Consider the following 23,009-nt stretch of genomic DNA (forward strand, 5'->3'; position numbering starts at 1 on the left):
AGTGTCACGTGTCTTGATGATTTAGTATTTTGAGCTCATGCTTAGTAATGGAGTTAGGATAGATCTAGTTATTTTCTATTACTCTTCAGAGATGTCTAGAAAAAAATTCATTTTATGCGTTGTGTAAACATGATTATCAATTTTCATTTCATAAATGGAAAGGTGACAATTCTAATTTATAGAGATGATTTTTTTATGTTTAAAACTTCTTCTTGCAACTGGAATTCATGAAATTGTAGTTTGTGTTTCTAATAATAGCAGTGATGACTTGAACATTGATTCCTCTAATAGGTTAGATATGACCGTGCTTGTGGCATAATCTCCTTAACTACATAAGTAAGAATCACATCACTAAGCTCTAATTGTACCAGACTTGGAATCATTCGGCTTTGAGTTGGATGATGTATGCGAGACCTATATTTTGGCAAGATGACTTAGTCACCATTCACATGGACATATAATAGAGATAAAATATTGTTGGATCTTGTACATGCTAATGCATGTGGAACCTTCAAATCCACCACAAGAAACGCCATATACTAGTATGTTTTATTTATTGATAGGTTCAGTAGATGTGGTTATGTTTATATGATTAAGCATAATTCTGACACTTTGAAAAGTTTCAAAGAGTGCCATAACAAAGTAGGGAATCAATTGGGCATGAAGATAAAGGCTCTCCAATCTGAAAGGAAAAGGAGATGCCTTAGTATCGGATTCTACGATCATCTTATAGGTTGTGGAATGGTTTCCACAATTGACTTCTTCAAAGACACCATAATGTAATGATGTTGATAGAAGAAGAATTAAAGGCTACATGATTCGATCAATGATGAATCGTGCTTTGCTACCAATTACATTTTGGGAATATACACTTGAAATAATAGAGCATATTTTCGAACCTTGTAACCAACTTAGTAGGTTTTTATGACACCACATGAAATGTGGAGTTGGAAACTCCCCTCACATTCAGATGTGGTGTTGTGAGGTCTTTCGTTGGACGAGAAATGAATAACCAACTTGAATCGGGATTTGAGAAGTGTTACATTGTTAGGTATTCACTTAATACTTTTGATATTTGTTGCTTATAGCTCAAAGGAATTTTCCTTCAGAGAAAGAAATTATCAAGAATTTAGTGGGAGTCATATTAATCTTGAAGAAATTCAAGATATGACCGACAATGAACATATAGTTGGCACTAGCTCTCAACATGAGGTTAGAAAACCAGTTGAGTCAAATGACATTGCCTTACCTCTTCGTAAGATATAGTAGAGTTAGAGCACCTTCCAAGTTTTATGAGTATCATCTAATTATGGAAGGAGATACGTTGATTAGTGATAAAACATTGATCAATTTGGATAAGCCCAATAGCTACTAGGATGCAATGGTTGGTCCGATGGATGCCATTAGAAGAATCTAAGGATAGCGAAATTCATTCCATGAAGGATAACTAACTTTGAAATTGGTTACTCCAAAGCCGAGTCTTGTAAGAATGGGTTGTTATTAGATCTTCAATGCGAAGACTAACATGGATAAGAATGTACACATATTCAAAGCTAGTATGGTGGAAAGGAGTTTCACTCTGACTCAAGAAATTGATTATGAGGAAACATTCTCACCATTAGTTGAGAAAGGTCTATTTGGTTATTTGTTACCATTATTGCCTTCTTTGATATAAGGTATGGTAAAGTGGATGTTTAAACGACAATCCTCAATAGGAAACCTTCAAAGGATATTGTAACGTCACAAATTCCAGAATAAAATTTTTGTTTTTGAAATAGAACGAACACCCATTTTTGTAAAGTTACATTCAAGTCAAACCAATTTTTCATAAACCATAATTAAAAATCAGAGTTATAAGAAAAATAATGCAGAATCTCGAATCATAAAACTGTTGATGTGTGTGTACAGTCCCACCTTCGCAATCTGATAAGTACTTAGAAAATATTTAATCTATAACTGTAAGCACAAATCTTAGCGAGATCCCCAAAATATCACATACAACACAACATAAGTAAACACATATGGGTTATCAACAACCTTGGGGACTATCAACAGTCCCAATGGGGTAACAACATGTCATATGGGCTAACATCACGTCCTATGGGTTACCAGCAACCTTGGGGACTATCAATAGTCCCAATGGGCTAACGACACGCCCTGTGGGCTAACAACATGCCCTAGTGCTATCAGTAGCTCCATAATTCACATACCAACAATCATCAAATAATACACAGCTGGTCAGCATGCACACACTATGACATAGGTAATACAATGAGAAGACTCACCTTGTAGATAACAACTAAAAACAACAGCTCACAAATAATGCAGACTGGTACTACGAAACACCTAACAATAATAAGGAAGTACCCTCTCAGCCTACACCCTAAAACCCTTAAATTGACCAAAAGTCAACAATGATCAAAAGTCAACGGTTAAAGTCAACCTTAGCAGACCTCCACGTTATGGCCACCCATAGGCCATGCGATGGCAACTTCTCCATAAAATAGTCGGGCAACCACCAGTCGCCATATCGTGGCGAGTAAACCGCCATGTCATGGAAATTAGGTTTTCACAGCCTAATGGATTAAGCTCTCAATCAATTAAGCTACCCATTCATACACTTGAGAAAGCTTCCTAATGTCTAATACAAGATAAAGATCGATGCTTTTTAGTCATGCATGTCCAATGCAACTCTAGCACTCAAACTAGGTCAAAATAGAGAAATAAAACCAAGATCTCATGCATGGAGCTCAATACACCAACAAACTTCAGATATGGAACATATGTCTACCAAGGGACCTCAATGATCCATAAAGTTGCTAACATTATGGAATCCATGCACTCAACTCAACCTAAAAATGGAGAAAAGTAGGTAGAAGGCTAGATCTAGCATGATATAATGAGAAATGTAAGATCTTGAGGACATAAATAGAACAAGATGACGAGGGAAAGGTTTGCCAGCTGAAACAATGCACCAAGAACACATTCTTCTTCTTCAAGGGAATAAAATCACCATAAAGAGCTCACAAGGTCAAAATGGAGGCTAGAGTTTCTTGGAGGGTGAAAGGGAGGTGATGGAGGCTGAAGTTGCTGCTAGAACATAAAATGAAGTTCCTTCCGGTGTGATGTTCCTTCTGTTCTTTGCTAGGTGTGTTTGAATTACATTGAAGGACTGGAACACAATTTTTTGAAATGTGAAGTTGCTTCTAGAACATAAAATGAAATATTTATATGCATTTATGTGCAACCTATTAACTTTGATTTAGTGCTAGTCATCACACATTGGATGGGGTTGATTCACTTGACAACTTCAAAAAAAAGTCTTGTGTGGAAGATATAATGTTTACAAATTTGTGGAGTATTTGGTGATTTCAGAATAATGTTGTGTTTGGTAATAACAAGTATCGAAAAAACAATAATATTAGATTATATTCGTGCTTTCTTGTTTAATTCGGTTACTACTAGAAATTGTAAATTTTCTGCTAATTGAGTTGATCAGTTTAAACATCTAATTAATGCCATTTATGTAGGGAAGTTTAGGGTTTTTGGTGGAGATCTAGATACCAACTTGGATCATGATATCACTTTCCGAACTGATATTTCTACCCTATGCCTGGGTTACAAGAAATTCAGCCTAGGATAATCCAAGTGGACACTTATGTTTCTAGGCACAGAAAACGTAAGCCAATATGCTAGAGGATTTTGTGAAAGTATAATGAAAAATGAGAGCTTAAGATTGTAACCCATTTCTATAGAGCAAGAGTTGTTTATATATTAAACAAGATTAGGGTTTCATTAGGGTTGGGCCGTCATTAGTTGCTTTGGAAACAAGTAATGTTAATCCGGATTTAATTAGGATTTAGGGTTACCAAAACTAACGAGTTTCGTTAGTTATACCATAATCACCCGCTAGGGGCGCTGTCCCTAGACCCCGCCAAAGGGGCACTGCCCCTTTAGAAACCCCGGACCCAGGGGAGCTGCCCCCGGACCCCCGACTAGTCGTCGAACCGGCTTCTAATTCGATCTTATACATGCGTGCACTCCGCACAACTCCGTACACATATTAGAGTACAAATTATGAAGACCCTTAGCTCACATGTTAGTTCCAGTCACTTAAAATGACACGGTGACACTAAAATCACCAACAATCCTCCCCCATTTCAGTGTAACCCTTGAACAAACATAACTTATCAAACAAACCAAACTAGTACATAATGAAAATATCGAAACGATTGAATTTCCACTTAGTATCATACATTTGCAAATACTCGAGAATCAGGGTGTTCTAAGAATTGAAACCATCAACCCATTTGAATACCAGAAAGTAAAATACATACTAGTTTATTGAATTTCTAGCATTATACAACTTGACACTATTATAAATCTGTGTGTCCTAATCCTCTCATGATCGTATCAAGGTCAAGTCCACAACCTCTTGAAATGCGGCTACACTTCACAATCACGTCGGTAACTCCTTTCCATGTATCTGCACATACATTTATCAAAGGAATTATTAAGAAGTTAAACTTCAACCTGGCTAACTTGCAAAACCGAACACATACCTGAGATGAATACGTCATGTGCTCCAATCTATAAGTATGAGCTTTCCACATTAAATTCAACTCCTAACATTATATTAGGAGGGAATTGGGTGTCTCATCATTATAGAATTAAATGGACTTTAATGCCATCCCGATTACCGACTTGTGCACTAAGTCTCTTGTCAGACCTTTAGTCAAGTGATCTACCAAATTTTGTTGCGATTTCACAAACTCAACCGAAATCACACCATTCATGATTAATTCTCTAATCATACTATGTCTAACACCTAGGTGTCTAGACTTGCCATTATAAACCTGGCTATATGCCTTAGCCAAAGCGGCTGCACTATCACAAAGGATAGAAATAGGTGCTATCGGTTTAGACCATAAAGGAATCGCATAGACTAAATTCCTTAGCCACTCTGCTTCTTTACCAGCAGCTGCTAACGCAACAAACTCAGATTCCATTGTCGAGTTTGTAATGCAAGATTGCTTCTTGGAAGCCCAAGAAATGGCACCTCCCCCAAGCAAGAATACCCAACCAGAAGTTGAGGAATGGTCCTCCATGTTGGTAATACAACTTGCATCTGAATGACCTTCTAAAACCGAAGGACTCCCCAAGTAACTCAAACCATAATTCATGGTTCCCTTGAGATACTTAAACACTCTATTCAGTGCTTGCCAATGTTGAGCACTAGGATTGCTAGTGTACCTGCTCAACTTACCCACATCAAAAGCAATATCAGGTCTGGTACTTTTCATGGCATACATCAAGCTACCAATAGCCTTAGAGTATTCCAATTGTTAAATGGGAATGCCATTATTTGGCATTAATTTCACACTTGGATCCATAGGAGTACTCACAGGAGAACAATCTGTAAAATTAAACTGCTTGAGAATTTTCTCAACATAATGACTTTGAGTCATTACCAACCCTTTGTTCATCCTCTTAATTCTTATTCCAAGAATTACATCAGCCTCTCCTAAAGCTTTCATGGAAAACTTAGATGATAACAATTTCTTTGTTTCATCCACTTGATTTTGGTCGGTACCAAAAATCAACATGTCATCTACATATAAGCAAATGATCACTCCAGCTCTAGTAGCATCATTAAATCTACTATAAACACATTTGTCACATTGGTTTGTCTTGAAATCAAAAGACAAAATCAACTCATCAAATTTTTGATGCTATTGTTTAGGCGCTTGTTTCAGCCCATACAAAGATTTGACAAGTTTACAAACCATATGCTCTTTACCGGGCATAATGAAACCTTTTGGTTATTTCATGTAAACTTCCTCGTCAAGATCACCATTTAAAAAAGCTGTTTTCACATCCATTTGGTGAATAACCAGATTGTGGATACTTGCCAAGGCAACCAACAATCTAATAGTAGAAATACATGCAACTAGAGCATACGTATCAAAATAGTCAATACCAGATTTTTGCCTAAAACCATGAATGACTAACCGGGCTTTGAATTTGTCAATAGTCCCATTAAAATTCATTTTTTTTATGAAAATCCATTTTCAACCGAGTGGTTTCGAACCTGGAGGCAAATCAGACAACACCCATGTGTTATTCTCAAGAATTGATGATATTTCATCATCAATTGCTTCCTTCCAAAAGGCACTATCATGAGACTCCATGGCCTCTTGATAAGTCTTAGGATCATCTTCAATACTATAACAATAAGAGTATTCAAGATTAATTTCATCCCTTGAACCTTCCAGCAAGTATAGTTGGAAGTCGGATCCGAAATTTTTCGCAATTTGGCCTCTTTTGCTTCTACGAATATCTTGTGGTTCTTGCATGATACCACCATCTTGGCTTTCTGAATTTTGCTCTTTATTAGCACCAAAAGTCATATCCTTAGGCCTTTGAATCGATGAAAATTTCATCTCATCAAAAATTGCATCCTGCGATTTTGATAACAGTGTTAATTGAAACCGAATCATTAGGTTCTATTACATAAGACCTATATGCCTTGGAATGTTCAGCATATCCAATGAATATGCAATCAATTCCATGTTCTCCCAAATTTTTCTTTTTGGGCTCGGTAAGTTTTACAACTACCCGACATCCCCAAACCCGAAAATAACTCAAATTCGGCTTTTTCTTGAACCAAAGTTCATATGGGACTGTTTTGTTCCTTTTATTTGGAACCCTATTCAACAAATAGCAGGCCGTTAACATGGCCTCTCCCCAGAATCGTTCACTCAATCCCGAGTAAGACAACATCGAGTTTACCATTTCCTTTAAAACTCGATTTTTGCGTTCAACAATACCATTCTGTTGGGGCGAGTAAGATGCCGTGGTCTCATGAATGATACCCACTGATTGGAAGTTTATGGGATCCATATATTCACCTCCCCTATCAGTCTTGAGACATTTAACCGGAATGACCAATTGCAATTCCACCTCGGTTTTGTATATTTTGATTTATCTAAGGCTTCATCCTTAGAATGCAACAAACACACATAGCAAAACCGAGTGCAGTCATCAATAAAAGTGACCACATACTTTTTATTTCCCAAAGATGGAGTGGAGTGGAAATCACACAGGTCACTGTGTACAAGTTCCAAAACAGCTGAATTCTAGTGACACTAGGAAATGGCTGTTTTGTCACTTTCGTAAGCATGCATGTTTTACATTTATCAGATATCATATCAAAGGCTGGAATTAATCAATCTTTTGACATCTCATGCATCCTTCTAAAGTTGACATGACCTAATCTTACATGCCAAAGCATAGATTTATCAACATTAGAAGGAGAAGATACAAATGCAGAATTTTGAACAGGTAATAATTTGTCAACAATATTTAAACGAAACATTCTATTATTTAAATATCCAAAGCCAATAAACATTCCACCCTTAGAGAAAACAAACTTATCTGATTCAATAACTTATTTATAACCATCAGAATTCAAACAACTAGAGCTAACAAGATTCTTGCGAATCTTGGGAACAAACAAAACATCAAATAACCTAATTGTCTTTCCAGAAGTAAATTCAAGACACACGACACCTAAACCACAAATAGGAATAAAAGAATCGTCTCCCATTTTCAGCACCGACCCATCTTCAAGCGGAGTTAATGTTTCAAACATCTGTTTATCCTTGCATACATGGTTCGTTGCTCCGGAGTCGATCCACTAAGCAACATCATCATCCTGCACATAAAATGATTCAGGGATAAATGAAACATAATAAACATAATTCTGATTAGAATTATCAAAGTTAGTCAAAAACTGACCTCCTTTAACTTGGGCCGAAGACCCGTTCACTTTCCCATTGGCTCTACTGTTTCCAGCACCATTGTTGCCCAAATTCACACAACAATCACTCTTGAAATGCCCAACTTGATTGTACCTCCAACAAACCAGATCCCTTATCTTTTTGTTGGAGTTGCTTGGGACATGTTCTTGCTTACGTTTGCCATGTCCTTTGTGGTTCTAGTTCCTTGGTTTGTTTTGAACCATATGAACCGAGGGCTGTCGAGGTTCAACTTTTCCTTTGGGTTTTTCAGATTCGTCACTTTCCTTCGCACGAAGAGATTCTTCAATACGAATGTGACTAGCAAGTTGAACCAATGACAGTTCCTCCTTTTGATGTTTCAAGTTATGTTTGAAGTCTTTCCAGGACAGAGGCAGTTTGTCAATGATAGTGGACACAACAATGGATTCATCCATATTCATACGGTGCAGTTTAAACTGATCGTATATGCCAAGGAGTTCATTGTACTGTTCAGTGACAGACCTTGAATCTTCCATCTTATAATTATTAAAGTCACTAACCAGAAACTTCTTGCTAGAAGCATCCTCAGTAATGTATTTCAGTTCAAGAGTGTCCCACAACTCCTTGGCACACAAGGCTTCACTATGGATATCAAATAAAGCATCAGACATACCGTTCAGAATGTGACCTTTGTAGATGTAGTCATCATTGTCCCACTTCTGTCTCCTTCTTGTCTCTTCAGTCGTCTCAACAACACCTTTCACAGGCTCTACTGGTCTTGGAGTAGTCAGCACGTACGCTGCTTTCAGAGTGGTCAGCATGAAGTGCATCTTTTTCTTCTAACGCCTAAAATCGACGCCTTCAAACTTCTCCAGCTTGGAAAACTTAGTGGTCATCTCGCGGATTGAGTCACCCATCTCCAGAAACAGAAATATCAGTTCGATTGTAGGGAAGTTTAGGGTTTTTGGTGGAGATCTGGATACCAACTTGGATCGTGATATCACTTTCCGAACTGATATTTATACCCTATGCTTGGGTTACAAGAAATTCAGCCTAGGATAATCCAAGTGGACACTTACGTTTCTAGGCACAGAAAACGTAAGCCAATATGCTAGAGGATTTTGTGAAAGTATAATGAAAAGCGAGAGCTTAAGATCGTAACCCCTTTCTGTAGAGGAAGAGCTGTTTATATATTAAACAAGATTAGAGTTTCATTAGGGTTGGGCCGTCATTAGTTGCTTTGGAAACAAGTAATGTTAATCCGGATTTAATGAGGATTTAGGTTTACCAAAACTAACGAGTTTCGTTAGTTTTACCATAATCATCCGCTAGGGGCGCTGCCCCTAAACCCCGTCAAAGGGGCGATGCCCCTTGGGAAACCCCAGACCCCGGGGCGCTGCCCCCGGACCCCCGACTAGTCGTCGAACCGGCTTCTAATTCGATCTTATACATGCGTGCACTCCACACAAATTCCGTACACATATTAGAGTATAAATTATGAAGCTCCTTAGCTCACATGTTAGTTCCAATCACTTTAAATGACATGGTGATACAAAAATCACCAACAAATTATTTATAATTGTTCATTGTCTTGCTGATATTTTGATAGTTTTTATTAATGTAATTCAGGTAATAAAAGAAAAACTGAAGCCTACCCAACAATATCTAAATCTCTTGGAAACATATTTAAATACGTTAGTACAAAACAAATGGATTAAAAATAACTGACAGCCGGTAAATGGAAAAAGAAAGTTTTAGCATATATTTATAATTTTTGTGTACATGTTTGACAAAAATAACTATAATTTTATAAAGTTGTAAAATTACATAGTAATTTTGTTATAATATTCATATAACTTTCTTTTAAATCTGCTTAATTTTTGATTTATGGATTATGTATTCTAAAATAAAAAACTATAACTCGTAGTTTGAAACATTTTTTAATTCAATTAAAAAAAGGATAATAAAAATTATCAAAACCTTTATGCCAGACAAGCCCGTAATATAATAATTATTGTTGAGTAATCGATATAAGCAAATGTTATTACCCGGTCACTCTGATGGAGACTTTTGCTAATAATGGATGCAAATGGAGTTATGGAGTATAAATATATCCACTCAAATAATTAAAGAAACAACACGTGCTATAATAATCCAATGACGATGTTAAGTCATGTAACATATTTGAATAAAATTGTCGACTTCATATTTAAGACAATCATATTAACAGATAAATCATTTACAATCCAAAACAGGACGGAATAGGCAACAAACTCTGGTAATATAACAAATATAATCAAGAAGATGGTGAGAAAACAACTCTTCTAGACCCTAACTTTAATAGGAGTCATGAGTCATTGGGATTCAAAGATTTTAATTCCCGGTAGAGACCTCCAAATATGCAAATTTCAACTTCTAGAAGGGACATCGGGAGCTACATCTTTTCTCAATCAAATTTTGTTTTGAGAAAGCTGCAAATTTGGTCCTTGGGGTTTTCCATTTTTTTAGTTTTGGTCCCCATAGTTTTAAAATTATGAATTTCATCACTTTAAATAGATTTCGTTATGGTTTAAGTCCCTAGAGATAACCTTCAGTATCTCAAATGCGTTAACTCTCCCCACATACCCATCAAGTGAAGACATTTTGGGTATTTTACATAATTATTTTAATTATATATTAAATCCCACACCCACACCTACATCCCCACCCACCAACCCTATACTGACCCTTTCTCTCTATACCGCTACCTCGTCTAAACCGATGAAAAGGAAAACGATACCTTCTTTACCAATGACAATGTTTCCTTGAGTTCCCCTTGGGGCTGCTGATAGAATTCCCTAAGCCCTTTGTAGAATTGGCCTCAATCATCCTAGTATATGTGATTACTCACCATTCGTACACATTGCAAAAAGATTTGATCAATTTCATAACTCAAACGCATGTTTTATCATCAATACGTAAAGATTATGGACTTAATTTTATGTTAGTCACTAACATATGTCTCATTCCACGCCAGGTTGGTTTCCATACCTGCACAACCTTTCAACTCCCAACCAATTAATAACAACCACTCAAGAGTTTTTAACTTATATCATATATACTTAACTAAATGATTTTTTATGTTCCTAAAATTAATGTCATTAACTAATAACTTATTTGTTTTCCCCTCATATTCTGTCTATAGTAGCAGTATATAAGTAAGATTCTCCTACAAAACATTCATATGCTTGAAGTGATTTGTAATTCAAATATAAATGGTTGAATAAATATGTTTTGTTGCAAAAAAAGTGAGAATTTTATTATTTTTCTCAATGTACTAAATATATTTTTAGCTTATGTTGATTTCAATGTATTCTTTTTGTATGATTTTATGAGTGTTTAATATGTTTCTTGAATTGTATAGTTTTTTTGAACTACTAATACAATATACTTAGTATTTTAATTTAAATAGGGTGAAAAATACAATATTTATATAACACTTTTAAATTATCACTATAATTTATTTAATTTGTTAATTTAAATATGATATTAGATATAAAACCTAAACCAAAATCTCAAATAAACTTAAAAATCGATCAAAGCTTTTATAATAGTTAATATGCATAAATATGTTAAATACAAATCTGAATCGAAATGTCAAATTAACTAAAATAATACTTAAAACTATTTTTTATAATAACAAAATATTTCAAAAGTGTTTGTTAAGTTAATTAGAAAGAATACTTAAAAGTAACATACGATATTATAGAATCCAAATTAAGAAAACTCATTTGTTCCAATTATAGATTTTTTTATAAATCAGAGTAAGATAGATAATGTTGAATCTCCATTGTTGTTGATGTGTGTGTACAGTCATGCCTTCACCTTCTCACGATCACCAACGATACCTGAAAGACATTTAATGCTGCTCGTCGCCGCTAAAGGCTTATTCTGGCGATCCACGCCATTTCAACCCCATCCCTTGATTTAAGCGATGATCCAACAACGTAGGAAACCCCAGATTGTTTTCCATCCGATGTGTCGCCTCTAAAGGCCGCCCGTCGGCGCTAAAGAGCGTTGACAATAAAATCCTCTTCGTCCTCACTTTCTTTCCCGATCTTCTGTGTTTTCCTTTCTTCTCTCTACTCACCACCGTCGACCTCATCAGAATTTCACCGAAATCTTCGATATTTCACCCCTTTTCCTCTCCATTTTTTCACCTTTTCTTTTCCTTTTCTCTTCTCCCTACTAAATTTGTGTTGGTTGTCAGAATTTTGAGATCCCCCACCGTTCTCGCCGGAGTATACCGCCACCACCACTGTTCTTGACGAAATTTTGATAATTTTGATTTTTTAGATGTGTATTTGTATGTGTATTTTGTGTTTATAGACGTGGATCAGTATTTGTATGTAAATGTGTATCTTGAGTGTATTTTATGTATGTATATGTGTTTTTGTATGTATATGTGGATTTTGTATTTGTATTCTGTATGTGTATGTGTTTTTGTATGTATATGTGTATTTTGTACGTGTATTATGTATGCATGTGTATTTGTATGTATAAAAATACATATAAATAGCGGCGACACCTTTAGTGACGACATCGAGTATTAGCGGCGACGGAGACAATAGTAGCGACCAGTGGAGCATTAGCGACGAACCAACAACATCAACCCTCTAGTGGCGACAGGTCGCCGCTAATACCTTTAGCGACGACATTTTGGACCTTTAGCAACGACGCCTGTCGCCACTAAAGATCGATATTCTTGTAGTGTTAACTATAACTTGCTAGTTAAATGGTGGTGGAGATTTAGAATCGAATATGGTAGTATGTGGCATGACGTAGTGGCTAACATTCATCGTCAAGACAGTGGTATTGGATGGACTCGTTCCAATGCTAAGATGGGGAGTGTTTGGGTACCATTAGTCACATACACTTGTCTTTAGACAAGCTACCACCACTACAAAAAGCACTAAAAGACCCGGTTAAATAGCCTAAAGAAGTCGGTTTTGCAACCGGGTTTGATGCTGGCGAGTCCTATGTGGAATCTGGAATAGGACCTGGTTCTAAACCAGGTCTTTTTATTACAAATAGAGCTCGGTTTGCATTTACATAACCGGGTCATATAACACTTTCCGTGCCAACTATACGAATATTAGAACCGGTTCCCTTCAATATAGCTGGGGCATATGAAAACAAAATATATACCGGTTCATACAAACAACCGGGTCATAATAGACTTTTACCCTTTTCACAATAGGTTTAGAACCTGGTTTCTAGATAAGCAACCGGTTCCTTTTAATACTCTTATATATTTTTTTAATATCATTTTATAAAAATAACAATACAATACTTATAGACTATCAATTTATAAAACATATTGTACAGATAAACAATGTTTTTTATGTGGAAATGTTAAATAAACCATAATAGTCATTGATAAAAATATAATCAAACAAAGACAATTGTCTAAGTAGCAAAAGAAATCATGGATTTGATAATTTCATACATCATACAATCTTTTTTATTGTAAAGTTAATCAATGGAGATGGATTAGAGATTTTAATGAAAAATAGATAGTGTCGTCATTTAAAAGAATTATAGATGACAACGGGCTAAAGCCAAACATGATTAAGACACTTTGGAACGTATTTGACCCGGTAAAGTCAACATCTTAGTGTGGAGAGCAAGGTGACAAAGGTTGCCCACAAAGCTAAACATGGATAGAATTGACGTTCATCTTCAAGCGACATTTTTCCTACTTTGTAACAATAGAGATGAGTCGGAGATACACTTGTTCATGGAGTTCTCGATCGCGATTCAATTTCGTTCCATACTTCACATGTGGTGGGACAAAGTTCCAATTACTTTAAGCTTTATGGAAACATTGTTTCAAATCGACAACAAAACTATCCCTCGAAATATAAAAAACCATTGTTTCTGTTGTGCTCATGGCCACTATGTGGGTTATTTGGAAATACATGAATGATCACACATTCAATAATGTTGTGAGGAACAATCAAGATCTGGCGAGTGAGGTGAAAATTTTGGCTTTCAATTGGAACAAATTTAGATGTAAAAAGGAAAATTGTTGAATTGCCAGACTTGGTGCAATTGTCCTACGAGAGAATGTTTGAACTTTTTATAATTCTAGCTTCTTGCTAGGCTGGTATCTATCTAATTAAATCTTCTTTGTCGTTAAAAAATGTGAATCTTCAGCTTAAACTATGAATTGATTATATTAAGCTGTCAGCTTTATGTGTTAAATTATGATTTTTGTATTTAAAAATATGAGTTAACTGTATTAAGCTGTGAAATTTTTGTTTAAATTGTGAATTGATATATTAAGTTGTAATTTTTTAATAAATTTTGTGCTAAAATATGAATCATTTATGTGTAAATGTTTTTGTATTAGTTTTCATGTGAATATATATATATATCTTTTTTGTTGTATAAATATGTAAGAATGTATTAGTTTTCATAATTATTGTGCACTAAACTCATAATAAGTGAATTAATTTGTTTATTAAATTGTGAATATAGTCTTTAAGCCGTTAATTAATGATTTTATATAAATATTTGATTTAAAACGAATAATGAGACAATGACACATGTCATTGGTGGTGGCGTGTGGTAGTTAGTAGTGGTGGTAGTAGAGATTGAGTTTTGACTTCTTTAAATATGTAAATTAGTGTACAAAAGATTATATTATCTTATGTTGTGAATTTTATGTATTAATTAAAAACAAACTGTATTAAGTTATATATTTATATAAATTTTGTGTTAAAATATGATGAATGTATGGATAGAATTATTAAAATGTGTATTAGTGAATTAATATTTTTATTAAATCGTGAATATGATATTTTAAATTGTAAATATATCTTATACACAATAATTTTTTTTAAAGAATTCTACAATTTAGAAAAAAGAAAATTGAATTTGATTATGTATAATTCTATTTTTAATAAAAAATTGTATATTTGGCTAAAAAATAAAATGACATTTTTAAAAAGTATTACCAAAGAAATGAAAATTAAAATGTTTGTTCTATTGAGATATAAATATAACCAAAAAATGCCACTCAATTTGGTTAGTCCGACGGTGGTCCGACACGGTTCGACGTTGGGCCGATGGCGGCCGACAACTAATTGCAATCTAGGGAAATGAAAAAGTTTGTTTAATATTGTATTAATGTTTGGTTTGTCTGAAATACCTTTAATACAAAAATAAAAAAAAATTCAAAAAAAATATATTTTAGGTTCTTAATTTCTTTTTTGTTCTCATTATATATATATATATATATATATATATATATATATATATATATATATATATATATATATATATATAGGGAGATGATCAAATGAGAACACCTAAAAGGTTGAGAACGCGAGAAGAGTTCTGGACCAATCATTTTATAAGTGTATATTAGTAACTTTATATAAATATTAATTAATGATTTACTAAAATCTAGGGATAATGATTTTATTTACCTAACAAAATTAATATTTCCTTTTAGTTAATGAAATATATATAAATATTTTTTTTTAAGATTTTCCCAAAAATTATTTATGACCGTTTCAAAAAAATTACCTAAAAAAATTAATATTTCCTTTTATTTTAAATCTGAAAAAAAAATCTTAAAAAAATATTATTTTCTACTATTTCACGTTTTTGTTTTAAAAAAAATGAATAGAAATCCAATTCCAAATCAATACACTTCCAATCATAAATGAAAACACATCAAATTACAAATAATTCAATGCATTTTTCATAAATTGAAAATAAAAAATAGTGTAAAAATTATCATTTTTTCATAAAATGAATACCTCTAATCATAAATAAATACACCCATTCACATGAATACACTACTATTCATAAATAAATACAATCATTCACACACGAATACATTGCAATTCACAAATGAATACACTGTTATTTATAAATTAATACACGTTCTATCATAAATGAATACACGTGCTATTCATAAATGAATACAACCATTCACACATAACTACAGTGTTATTCATAAATGAATACACATGCTATTCATAAATAAATACAACCATTCACGCACCCCCTTCAAGAAATTTTTACCAAAAAGTTCGAAAATTAGGATTGTGTTTCTTTCTTTGCCTCTGTTCTTCAGAAATTTTTCTAGTTGGTCCTCCCATTGCAACCATTCTACCTCCTGAACACTCAAGCAAAGATTAACACTCAAACAAAATCAACACTCCACGATAAAATCAATATGTATAATTATATAATCTTTTTGTGAGTTATGGATGATCAAGAAACAAAAACCCACCAATTCACTATAAAACATCAACACCCAAATATTCATACCTTCATCAGTTTCTATCAAAACAAACAAAGAAAAAGTAAATTTTCGTTGTTCTTCTTTTCATCTCTATCAATTTCTGTCAAACAACCAAACCAAAACACCCATCTAAACCTATTTATTAAACTTCATTGATTTACAGTCAAAATAAAAAGAAAAGAGAAGAGAATCATTACCGATCGAAGCAACTGCCCCATCGAGACCCCTTCCCTCATTCCAGTCGAGACAGAAGAAGCGCCCTCCAGCCGCCATTGCTGTTTTCATTTTCTCCTCTGTGAAACAGTGAAGCACCGGAGGTGCTTCTCCCACCCAACGATTGATCCCCTCCCCTCCTCGTGGCTGCATGACCACCGAACAGCCCATCCGCTCATCTTCTATCCACAGGAGCAAAGCACCCACCAAGACCGACGACTCACACCTCACAGCCGGAAGAGATGAGCAAAACTTCGCTGCTTCTTCACACCCAGCGGCGGCTGGAATGAGAGGAAGCCCTAGGGTTGTGAAAAATGCAGAATCAGGGATATAGAGGGAGAGATACGAGGGAGAGAGAGAGAGAGAGAGAGAGAGAGAGAGAGAGAGAGAGATTGTAGGAATTGCTAAACATAGGTAAACAATCAATTACCATTTTACCCTTATGACAGTTTAAAATTTACACTTTAATTCCTGTAATTTTAAGAATTTACATAAATAGTCCATTCGATAATAGCCTTAGATTTAGTTTTTTAAATGGTTCAGATGTGTTCTCGCGTTCTCAATCTTTTAGGTGTTCTCATTTGAACCTACTCCTATATATATATATATATATATATATATATATATATATATATATATATATATATATATATATATATATATATATATATATATATATATATCGCGTTCTCAACCTTTTAAGTGTTCTCATTTGATCCTATATATATATATATATATATATATATATATATATATATATATATATATATATATATATATATATATATATATATATGAGAGAGAGAGTGTGTGATTGGGAAAGTTAAAAGTAGAGTATGTTTAAATATGAAAGTCAAGGTTGTAGTTGATAAAATGTCAAAGTTTTCACCATAATCATTATATAGAAAAGTCTAATAACCCATTAGGAAAAAGAAAATAGTTGTGTTGACACATATGATAATGAAATTCAACCAAGTTAAATATTTGACGTGACGTAAACATAAAAAGGTTTTGAACAGCCAATGTTGTGGTGATTACCATTTTCTTCTGGTTCAAATTGTCGTCCATTTGCGGTGATCTTTGTTTATTTTATTCAGACGGCCATGTTCAGTTCACATCACCGACCAATGTAAAGAGAGAAATAGCGGCAGTGGACCCATTAATGGCATCATTCTGCAGTTATAAAACTCGTGCTCATCGTTCAACACAATAACGATTACAGAAAAGACAATTAACAATAAAGCTCTATTATTCGAAAAGGTGCAAACCTTTCGCTCTTTCTTAACTTTTCATCTGATTTCTTGATCTGGGCTTTTGAAGTTTTTGTTGAATCATGGAGGATAAAGTTCCATAGGCTGATGTATATCTGTTTGATTTTTTAATTTTCCATTTGCAGGTTTTGCATTCAAACTCTTTGACATATTCAAAGAGATCGAGTGGATTTTTGACCAATTTGATCAGGGGTCCTCACTCAATCCTTTTTCATCACCAAAAACTTTTATGGAGATTTCACAATTCAGAGGGTTTTCAGAATTGTCAGGAATTGAGGACCCTTGTTTCAACTCTCAATGGCCATTCAACTCATTTGATGATCAACTAAATCCAATGAACATGGAAGCAGCTGCATTCGGAGACATCACACATAATCTCTATAACTCCCATTCACCTATTTTTGACCATTATAAACCACTTTTAGAACCATCCCCACGACCAACTAAACAGCCCAAAACCAGCAGCTGGAATTCATGCATCACCCCTGATAACTCCATGATGAATCATAATCTACATTATGCAAACGATTCACTTATCGCAAATCAAGCCAACCTTGTAACTCCCAAAGAAGAAGGAACTGTATCTTCCAAAAGAACATTCGGTTTTGCTTGTGATTCAACCTTCCAATCATCCCATGTCCAGTTTGGCAACCAAAACCACCACCATGGTGGCGGCGGAAGCGGTGGGGGTATGAAACCAACCACCACTAGCAACACCATTAGAGGACCTGCTACACCTCAAGACCATATCTTGGCTGAGAGAAAGAGAAGAGAGAAACTTAGCCAGAGATTCATAGCACTCTCAGCCCTAGTCCCCGGATTAAAAAAGGTAACCATATATTTTTATGATTCTTTTTTTTTTTTTTATCATGGATGTGATCATCGCATATATGTTCATACTTAACTGTATTGTATTACTGTTTATAGATGGATAAAGCTTCTGTTCTTGGAGATGCGATCAAGTACTTGAAAACCCTCCAAGAAAAAGTGAAAACACTCGAGGAACAAACCAAAAAGCGATCAAACACAGAGTCGGTAGTTTTCGTGAAAAGATATGAGGTCTTAGCTGAGGGTGGTGAAATCTCTTCTTCCGATGAGAACTTTTCCGGTGGCCCAGTTCATGAGCAACTCCCTGAAGTGGAGGTAAGATTTTCCGGCAAGGATGTTTTAATTAGAGTTCACTGTGAGAAAAAGACCGGTGTTGTTGAAGAAACCCTAGCAGAAATCGAGAAACTTAATCTTTCCATCATCAATACCACCGCCATCACCTTCGCTAGCTATGCCCTCGATATCACCATTGTTGCCCAGGTAAATTGGATTATATTGATCATGGATTATATTATTCGTTCATAAAAAAAAAAAACGAATTTTGCATCGAATTAATCGATACCCATATGGGATTTCTTTCTTTCAGATGGATCAAGAATTTACTATGACGATGAAGGATCTTGTCAAGAATCTACGAAGTGCTCTCAAAAAATTCATGTGAACATCTGGGGTTACTATTTTTATTTTCCTTTTTCAATACTTTTTTCCAAAATGCGGTATTCTGGTAACCAAGGGCTAACGTTCTCCATACTTTTGACCATCGACACCATGCCACTTCAAAACTTGTTTGCCATTGGGTTCATTTTGCAGGAGGGTTTTTTCGTAATATTTTTTCATGGTTGACTGACCATGGTAACAACCCTCCTGTTGTAAAGTAGTAACCTTTAATGGCTATACTGAGGCATTTTTTCTGTAACTTTTTGCCCTTTTCTTAGAGTCTTGAAAAGGGTTTTTTTGAGGATGGATGAACATCTAGACCTTTGTATCAGTTAAAGTGTTTGGTGATCAATGTTTTAGAGGCCTTTCTTGGGCTCTTTTCTTATGTAATATGTTTGTAAAAGCTTGATTGATTTGTGGTTAATGAATGACATTCTCTTAATTTCCTTGAAATCTATGTTTTTAGTACAATTGAAGACTTGTTTGTAATGTTTGATTAACAATATGGAGTTCTTATATATCATCAATTCATTAAAGAGTTTCTTTTCATTTTGTATTAGCGTAGCAACATCCTTTTGTGTCTTATATTTTTGTAGCTCACGTAAGCAATACTTATTATATTCAATTAATATCATATGCTTGCATATAAAACACAATAAAATGTTATTTCTAGCAATCAACATATTGTTATTTTAGCATCTTTAGAAAACTTTGAACTTAAACGTTGAACATATTTATTTATTTTATTATGCAATATCGAAGCATAGTTTATTATGAAAATTAATATAAAATTATAAGTTAAAGATATGTAGCCTTTATCAAATTATAAGTTATAATTAATTTGTAATTGTTTTTTTTTTTATTTTTTATTTTTTTTGTTGTCTTATATTGATTTGTATCCCACTCTATCAAATAATGGTAAAGTAAGACGCAGGATGATAATTATGTCTCTGCGTATAAACATCACAAACATCACTTTTTTTTTTCTACAGGTGAAATGATTTTGACCATTTAGTATTGATCATGAACCACTTGTATTTAGTTTTTCACATGAGTTAGTCAATGACTCTATTTGGGTCGATGGAAGTTGGTAACGAAGGTTTGACATTTATGAAGAAACGACAAATGAAAGAATTTCCTCCTTGTGAATGCATCTCTAAGTTCCAAACAATTTCATATTCGTTTGAATTTTTAATCATTGGATTCCAAAAGCATGTTGAAATTCCGGAAATGACCTTCTAATCAAGGATTCAACATTACACTTATTGATCGAAATTTGATTTGATTTAATTTTAATAAAGATTGTATATCAAATTATTATGATTTTGGCTAAAGTTTTCAACAACAAATCAGTTTAAGTATTTTAGTAAAAGTATATATTGAGCCATCTATACTGGTTTAGTTGGTTTAATAATATAATGCTTTTATTTCATTTAAAAACAAATTACCTATGGTTTTTATTTTTATTTGTTTAGAATGGTTTAATTGAATTACTCTAGCAAGATGCTAGGAAAAGAAGAAACAATTACACATGTTGATTATTGGGTTTTGTAAACAATACTCAATCAATTTAAAATATAGTATTCCATGAACAACCCAAATAAAAGAAATGACTACTATATTATAAAAAATAACATATTGAATTGTTACCTCGCAGGTAATAACATGTTTTTCCAAATAGTCCACCAAGTAGAAAATAGAAACTATAAAAGTATCCAATCTGTTTCTTTTGTTGCTTGAGAGTGGAGCATTACCGAACAATAAGTTTCTTTTGTTGCTAGAGAGAGGAGTATTATCGAACAATAAGATAAAATCTCGAAACACGTATCACATTAGGGAACTGCATGTCACACCACCGACTAACTTTTCTAAACAATTGAATTGTTACCTCGCAGGTAATAAAAAGATAGTGCAGACGTCATATGTTTGATCATTACAAATATGGCATAAAAAAAATGTAAATTAATACCTTTAGCCTTCATTTTAGCTTTTATACGAAGACAATTCAACACGAGTCTTCAAAACAAAAATATTCAGTTTGAGGCAGAAATCTATTCTATCTTGTAACATGCATTCTAGTTTCTTTGATCAAAAACTCAAGAGAGCTTGTGAGGTCCCAAATATATCTATCTCCTCGCGGAAAAAAGTGAAAATCATTTAGCATCTCCATTAGAGCTTAGTATTATTCCATTTCAACTCTACCTCATGTGTCTCTCCTCAAGTTCCAGTTATAAGTATCATTATCCCTTCTATCTGAATATAGCAATCTACTTGGTGCTCCAAAAGGTATAGTGTGACACCTGTCTTCATGGCAGAAACTATTATGGGACATTTAATGACCTAAATACTTCATACTGTGAGTTAAAGTACGTGTTTGGTATACATTTAATTTGGAGTGAACTTAAAACAGTGAACTGATGATGATTCGGAGATGCAATATGTATGTTCTTGTATTTATTGTGTTATATCAGAAGATGAGTAGTTAGATCAAGAAATTGTGAAAGATGACGCTAGTTCACTCTAAGACGGTTTCCTGGATATAAAGTTTGTTAAAAACGGAGTTCGTATGAGAAAGTTATAACCATTTGAAGTTGAAATGAAAGTACGTTGCTATTTGAGAAAAGTCAACGAAAGTCAAAGTCAACGGTCAATTTTTGATCCCCATGACATGAAGGTATACATGCCACGACGTGAAAATATATGTGTCACGACGTGAAATGACACAAGTCACCTGGACACTTGACGGAAGAGTATGACACCTGGTGAAACTGAGATTCATTTAAGTATCACGACGTGACACATATATGGCCACGACGTGACCACTGAAGGATATAAATAAAAGGGTTTTTGTTTCATTTGAGAGATTTTGACACGTTCAATCGGAGATGCTGCTTGGGAAGTATGTAACACTCGAATTTGGTAAGTTTTGCATTTGACCCTTGTTAATCAAAACTTTTCATTTTGGTCCTTAAGCTAGTACACAGGGCGTACTAGGTGGTACGCTTAGCGTACTAGCCTGATTTCATGATCGCGGATCCCATCCACGTACGCCGGGAGTACGTGGAGTACGCATGGCATACGTAGCTTAAATGAAACCCTAATTTTTAGGGTTTGCACCCTATTTAAACCTTATGATAGCCTCATTTGGTCATGTTGTAACATTCAAATAATTCAAGTATTTCATTTAACCCCCTTGAAGTATTTAATTTATGGCATTTGAGGACCCTCCGTACGCTGGGCATACATATGTATACGCTTAGCGTACAGAGGCGGATGCATCGAGTGGCTTAGGCTCGTACGCGGGGCATACAAGCTTGGACGCGGGGTGTACGAGGCCGAGGTCTAAAACCCTAATAATCAGACTTGTTCCCTATTTAAACCATCTTATAACCTTTGGACCTCATTTCTATCAACCTCCTTTGCCTCTCAACGTCCCTAGAAACCCTAATAGCCATTGGAAGTGAGTTTGAGCTTGGAGTGTCATAAGGAAGCCGTTTTTGGGTGTGTTTGCAAGGAGAATAGCTTGTGGTACAATTCTTGAACGTGGTGAAGCTTCTAGATCCAATATTTCCTTCATCTTAGAGAGCTTTTGGAGGTATAAAGTCCATACCTTGCTCATCTATTGTTTAGATCTCCTTTTTGGACTTGTTTTGGTCTCTTTGGTTCCTTTTTGAAGGTCTTGATGTGTCAAGACCATTTGGGAGGCCAAAGATGTAGATCTAGACGTTTAGTGGCTTATTCTAGCTTAAAGGTGCAAACTTTGTGGTGTTTGTGACCTCCATGCAAGCATTAAGTCATGTATTAAGTTCTTTTGGGCTTTATTAAGCCATGTATGCATGTAAAGTCGGTAACTTTATGTGATTTCCCACCTCTAAGAGGTTAGATCTGGGTATTGGAGGAAATGTATGAACCAAATAAGAGCTTAATAGCATAGTTGGTAAATCAGAGGAGGACGTT

At 34.5% G+C, this 23,009-nt stretch overlaps 2 protein-coding genes across 2 annotated transcripts; one reads left to right on the forward strand and one right to left on the reverse strand.

Annotated features, from left to right (window-relative positions):
* Window positions 1-7,999: 7,999 nt before the first annotated feature.
* Window positions 8,000-8,611, reverse strand: LOC145127593 (uncharacterized). The gene has a single exon (XM_079062760.1). It carries the CDS (start codon window positions 8,609-8,611, stop codon window positions 8,000-8,002), a length of 612 nt encoding a protein of 203 aa, XP_078918886.1.
* An 8,849-nt stretch (window positions 8,612-17,460) lies between these two features.
* LOC145127880 (transcription factor bHLH18-like) lies at window positions 17,461-19,505 on the forward strand. The gene is made up of 4 exons (XM_079063006.1): window positions 17,461-17,556; window positions 17,693-18,396; window positions 18,495-18,875; window positions 18,982-19,505. The coding sequence occupies exons 2-4, from the start codon at window positions 17,797-17,799 to the stop codon at window positions 19,054-19,056; spliced, it is 1,056 nt and encodes a 351-aa protein (XP_078919132.1). The 5' UTR covers window positions 17,461-17,556; window positions 17,693-17,796; the 3' UTR covers window positions 19,057-19,505.
* The last annotated feature ends 3,504 nt before the right edge of the window (window positions 19,506-23,009 follow it).

The sequence above is a fragment of the Lactuca virosa genome, chromosome 7, assembly GCF_052849685.1.
Source record: "Lactuca virosa cultivar CGN04683 chromosome 7, Lactuca_virosa_CGN04683_v6, whole genome shotgun sequence".
In the NCBI taxonomy this organism is placed as follows: domain Eukaryota; kingdom Viridiplantae; phylum Streptophyta; class Magnoliopsida; order Asterales; family Asteraceae; genus Lactuca; species Lactuca virosa.

What these genes read in the sequence shown, in the direction of transcription:
- LOC145127880 (XM_079063006.1), top strand. Translation starts at nt 17,797, where the DNA reads ATGGAGATTTCACAATTCAGAGGGTTTTCAGAATTGTCAGGAATTGAG. An exon ending in TAGTCCCCGGATTAAAAAAG is followed by an intron (nt 18,397 to 18,494) that starts GTAACCATATAT and finishes TACTGTTTATAG; the next exon opens with ATGGATAAAGCTTCTGTTCT. An exon ending in ATATCACCATTGTTGCCCAG is followed by an intron (nt 18,876 to 18,981) that starts GTAAATTGGATT and finishes TCTTTCTTTCAG; the next exon opens with ATGGATCAAGAATTTACTAT.
- LOC145127593 (XM_079062760.1), bottom strand. Translation starts at nt 8,611, where the DNA reads ATGCACTTCATGCTGACCACTCTGAAAGCAGCGTACGTGCTGACTACT.